At 42.7% G+C, this 5,258-nt stretch overlaps 1 protein-coding gene across 1 annotated transcript; it reads right to left on the bottom strand.

Moving 5' to 3' along the window:
* Positions 1 to 579: 579 nt before the first annotated feature.
* LOC123530925 (uncharacterized) lies at positions 580 to 3,897 on the bottom strand. The gene has a single exon (XM_053544618.1). It carries the CDS (start codon positions 3,895 to 3,897, stop codon positions 580 to 582), a length of 3,318 nt encoding a protein of 1,105 aa, XP_053400593.1.
* Between the last annotated feature and the right edge of the window lie 1,361 nt (positions 3,898 to 5,258).

Here is a 5,258-nt window from a genome sequence, read left to right as displayed (position 1 = left end):
ACGAAATTATAATAATGTACTATATCATAAACGCACAATGCAATGACAACATTGCTTGAAATAATTACTTAATTATTTTAGGAAATAGCACAAATGTATTTATAACAATTAAATATAAGTTGCATACCGACTATGATGTCTAAAGCGTCGAAACCTTTAATATTATTTTTCATGGCAATGCGCCGCTTCTTAACGGAAGTAATTCAAACGTTGACATACGGTATAAACAACTGACGTAACGGGCGTCGCGCAAAAATGCGCACGACGCGACGTTAACAAAAAGCGCCAAAAATGACGTCTGCTGGATTAACTATTAACTTTACTAGTTTTAACAAGCGATGTTAAATAACAAATTAATTTAAGAATCAACATTTAAATGATTCTTACAGTGCCCTCCATGAAATGTCTTAATATCATCACTTTTCACGTGTATTAAAGATACTTGTATACCCTTCAACAATGTGTTCATAATATTCAATATTTTAAAGCTTAACAGCTTGTATAAATTACAAACAATAATTAAAGTACCTGTATAATGTTCATTCAATGAATTAGAATTCACGTTTATACATATATACATTAATCACTCTGAGCTTCTAACAGACATAACTTCGTAATTGGTCTCACGCAGCTCGAGTTCCTAGATTGAACCTTACATTTACGTATATGCCCATCCCTACCCTCAATGATTTCGGTAACTCTGCCAAGCGGCCACTGCCCTCTCGGTACTTTGTCTTCCACCAGGAGCACCACGTCATTGACTTGTACGTCACGTGTTTCTCTCTGCCACTTCTGTCGAGTTTGCAGTGTAGGCAAATACTCTTTAATCCACCTCTTCCAGAATGTGTCTGCTAGGTATTGGATCTGTCTCCACCACCTCTTGCTGTAACCGTCTTCCTTCTTGAAAATTCCACTCGGAATACTAGTATTAGACTTCATTAAAAGAAGCATATTTGGTGTCAATGCAGGCGGATCTCTTGGGTCGCTGCTTACAGGAGTTATCGGTCTGTCGTTGAGTATTCTTTCTGTCTCAGCTATCAGGGTCAATAATTTCTCGTCTGTAAGTAGTTGTTCTCTCGCAAGAGCTTTGAGTATGGTGCTCGTAGACCTAATCATTCTTTCCCAAGCACCCCCAGTGTGACTGGCATGCGGTGGGTTGAAGTGCCATTCTACAGCATGCTGCACCATGATTCGTCCAATCTTGGACTGGTTCCACTCATCTATAGACTTCTTTAGTTCTTTGTCTCCGCTCACTAAATTTGTCCCATTGTCGCTATAGATCTTCTCTGGATATCCTCGCCGGCTTGAGAATCTTTGATAGGCCGCCATAAATGAATCTGTTGTCAGACTGTGTGTCACCTCGATGTGGACTGCTCTGGTGTTTAAACAAGTAAACAGACAACCATATCTCTTCGAGCATGATCGTCCATACTTCACCATCAAGGGACCGAAGTAATCTACACCCACAAACGTAAATGGCAGCTTGTCAGGTGTCGTCTGTCCTTTGATCAATGGCGCCATCTGCTGGGTAAGTGGAGGACTGTGTTGTCGTTTACAGACGAAACAACTTCCAATAACTTTCTTTACAGCGCTGGGACCACGTAGTATCCAGTAATATGCCCTTGTTTCTGCAAGTACTTGCTGACTTCCCACATGACCGTTGTTCTGATGGAAATAACGGATAATAAGCTGTGTCACGTGATCATCGTGCGGGAGCATAACTGGACACGTGTTATAATCGGTGTTGTTCTGTCTTCCATACATTCGGATGAGTCCGTTTACTAATACGGGGTTTAACGTTACTAATCGACTGTCCTTCTTAACAGGCTGTCCTTTACGTATATCTTCTATTTCCTGTTTAAAATAGGTATTATGTATATGTTGCAGTATGGCATGAGAGGCGTTTAGTAACTCGGATGCACTTAGATCGCGTTGTTCTTGTTGTTCGTCTGGAGTCAGGTGATGTCGTCTGCAGTACTTCATGAACCTCAGTAACCGCGCAACCGCTCTCCGTAGTCTAGTCCAATCAGAGTAGTGCCTGATGAAATTATTTACATGTAAATCATGTTCTGTATTCAAAGCCGTCACGTTAACTGCAACATCATTCTTGATTTCAGAATCGCCGTATACTAATTCTGGCTCATTAGGTAATCGAGGCCAACTCGATTCGTCGTGAAGAATGAATTCTGGTCCGTTTAGCCAAGTGCTGATGCCATCCATATCACTCGGGTCAATTCCCCTAGAAGCTATATCGGCCGGGTTCGAACCCGAGTCTACATACCGCCACTGTTCTGGACGTGTCGTTTCGTGAATGTAACTTATTCTGTTACCAACAAATGTCTTGAACCTTCGAGTAGTGTTGTTAATGTATCCAAGAAGTATCATGGAATCCGTCCAAAAGATGGCTTGATCGACCTTTAGGTCCAATTCCACTGACATCATGGCATAAAGACGGCAGGCCACAACAGCGCCACATAACTCTAACCGTGGAATAGATGCTTGCTTTATCGGTGCTAATCTTGACTTCCCAACTACCAGCTTGCAGGCAATTTTATTGTGTTGATCAGTCAATCGTAAGTATGCGCATGCGCCGTAGCCTGTCTCAGAACCATCACTAAACACCTGCAGCTGTACGTTCTTCAATTCGCCGAAGTGACTAGGACGGAAACAACGATTAATACTCAAGTGTTCCAAATGAGGTAGGTTGGCTATCCATCGTTGCCACTCGTCACGTTCTTTCTGTGGAACTTCTTCATCCCAGCCTATCTTCTGTCTGCACAGGTTTTGCACAATCGCCTTCGCGCGTAATGTTACTGGTGATACAAATCCTAGTGGATCAAATATCGCACTAACTATGGAAAGTATACCACGTCTCGTCAAGGGTTTATCTGCAACTTTGATTTTAAATGTAATAGTATCGTCGTTAACATTCCATTTGACGCCCAATGCACGGTCACAGGGTAGTACGTCCCTAGGGTCGAGACTAACAACCGTCGGTGCACGTTCGGAATCCGGAATCGTGTTTAGTACCGTCCGACTGTTACTTATCCATTTTGTGAGTCGGAAACAACCCAAACGCATCAGAGACTGTAAATCTGCTGCAAGGTTCACTGCTTCCTTCACAGATGGGACAGACTTCAAACAATCATCAACGTAGCAGTTCCTGTCAACTGTCGATATAACCTCGGCTTCAAATTTATCTGCGTTATCACTGGTTGTTTTCTTCAGTGCATACGCCGCACAGCTAGGGGAGGAAGTAGCGCCAAACAAATGAACCCGCATACAGTACGTCTTAGGTGTCTTGGACATGTTCCCGCCAGGCCACCATAGAAAGCGAAGTGCGTCACAGTCCTTCTCGCACACACGAACCTGGTGAAACATCGCCTCTATATCAGTGAAGATAGCTATTTGTTCCTGTCGAAATCGGGTTAGTACGCCTACGAGGCTGTTCATCATATCGGGACCTTGTAGAAGCTGGCTATTAAGTGAAATATCCTTAAATTTCGCGGCACAATCAAATACAACACGAACCTTTCCGGGTTTATTCACGTTCGTCACAGGATGGTGAGGCAAGTACCATATTCTTTTCGTGTTTGAGCCTTCATTAGTCACTTCTTTGGCATAGCCTTTGTCTATGTAGTCTGTTACTGTCTTGGTGTACATCTCATGTAGCACGTTGTCACGAGAGAGTTTCCTTTTCAGTTGATGAAGGCGCGCATGCGCAAGTGTTAAATTATTCGGCAAACTAGCGTCATCCTTCCGCCACGGAAGTCCCATCTCGTAGTGACCATTAACAAATGATAGTGTAGAATCCTTTAGACCCAGTGCCCTCTTGTCTTCTACTGACATGGAATCTTTCTTGTAATGGGATGTGTCGCTGAAGTCGGACGTCCACATACGCTCAAGTTGTTGTTGTTATATTACGTCACTGGACTGGCCAAAATGAATGTTCACCGGTTCTCTTACATTTGCTGCTTTTTTCTGTTCAGTGCTGGTCCGAGGGATTGGTCCACGCACTGCCCACCCAAGTCGCGTTCTCACTGCGTACGGCTCACAATCACTTCCGGTGCGCACCTCCAATGGAATATGGGCTTCCGGTGTATCCGTACCAATCAGTAACATGACTTCATTGATGTTAACGTCTGGAATCTTTATGTCCGACAAGTAGGGTATATGTCGAATATCGCTAGCGGTGGCAGCAGAACGCGTTGATATAGGCAACTGCTTCATCGTCCAAACATTGTTGAGCTTAACTTCGTCGCCGCCGGGAATAGGACTCACGGTTAAATCAACTTCCTGTCCCTGTGTAGTACTATCAGCGGAGTTGACAGTCGATATCTTGAATGTGACGGGTTTGCTAGGTACATTCAACTTCCGGATTAGTCTTTCATCACACAGAGTCTTGTCAGCACCATCATCGAGCAGGGCGTAGGTATGACAGAAGTTACCGTCCCCACCCTTAACAGACACTGGTATAATCCCCAGACATGTTTTAAGAAAGGAGCCATTTGTGGCTGCGCAATTTACTGATTGTTGCGTAACAGGCGTTTCATTACTTACTGGAACCCAAATATGTAACAATGTATGATGTTTCTTTGTACAACCAGGTACAGTACATAATTTCTGTTTCCTACATTTGCTAGGCATATGATGCGTTAAGGCAATTAAAACACAGTTTATACTCATAACATGTTTCTTTCTATCCAATAAAGACATATTTATAAACTTATGACATGATGCTAGGTCTATACAGAACCAATACAACCAGAACATTTCTTTCGAACTTGGCTTTCATTTTCAGTACATGTGGACAAAGTAGTCACTCTATCTTTTACAACATTTACAGGCAGAATATGTGGCTGCTTAGTACCTTATACTGCACATTTTCTTTAACAATATCAATACCGTACACTGAACTAGCCACACGTGACCTCTCGTCAATGAACCTTGTCAAATCAGAGAAACTTGGTTCTCTCCCAGACTCATAGATGGAGTGAGCGATATCAGCCCATTTGGTTCTGAAATGCATAGACATACGACGGACATGTCGCCTCAAATTTTCTGAGTTATCTATATCAGAGACAAAACCTATTTGGGATAGAGTCATATGACATCTTTGCATATCTAACGCTAACATAGACAGTGCGTCAACATCAGAGGCCTTACCTGTGCCGTATATAGTTTATCAATGTAATTTCTTGCGATAACATGCGGCCTACATAACGAGATTGTAAAATTCTTTAGCTCGTTTGTATCCA

This window comes from Mercenaria mercenaria, chromosome 5, assembly GCF_021730395.1.
Source record: "Mercenaria mercenaria strain notata chromosome 5, MADL_Memer_1, whole genome shotgun sequence".
NCBI lineage: Eukaryota > Metazoa > Mollusca > Bivalvia > Venerida > Veneridae > Mercenaria > Mercenaria mercenaria.
This window is presented reverse-complemented; position numbering and strand designations above follow the sequence as displayed.

What these genes read in the sequence shown, in the direction of transcription:
- LOC123530925 (XM_053544618.1), bottom strand. Translation starts at nt 3,897, where the DNA reads ATGTGGACGTCCGACTTCAGCGACACATCCCATTACAAGAAAGATTCC.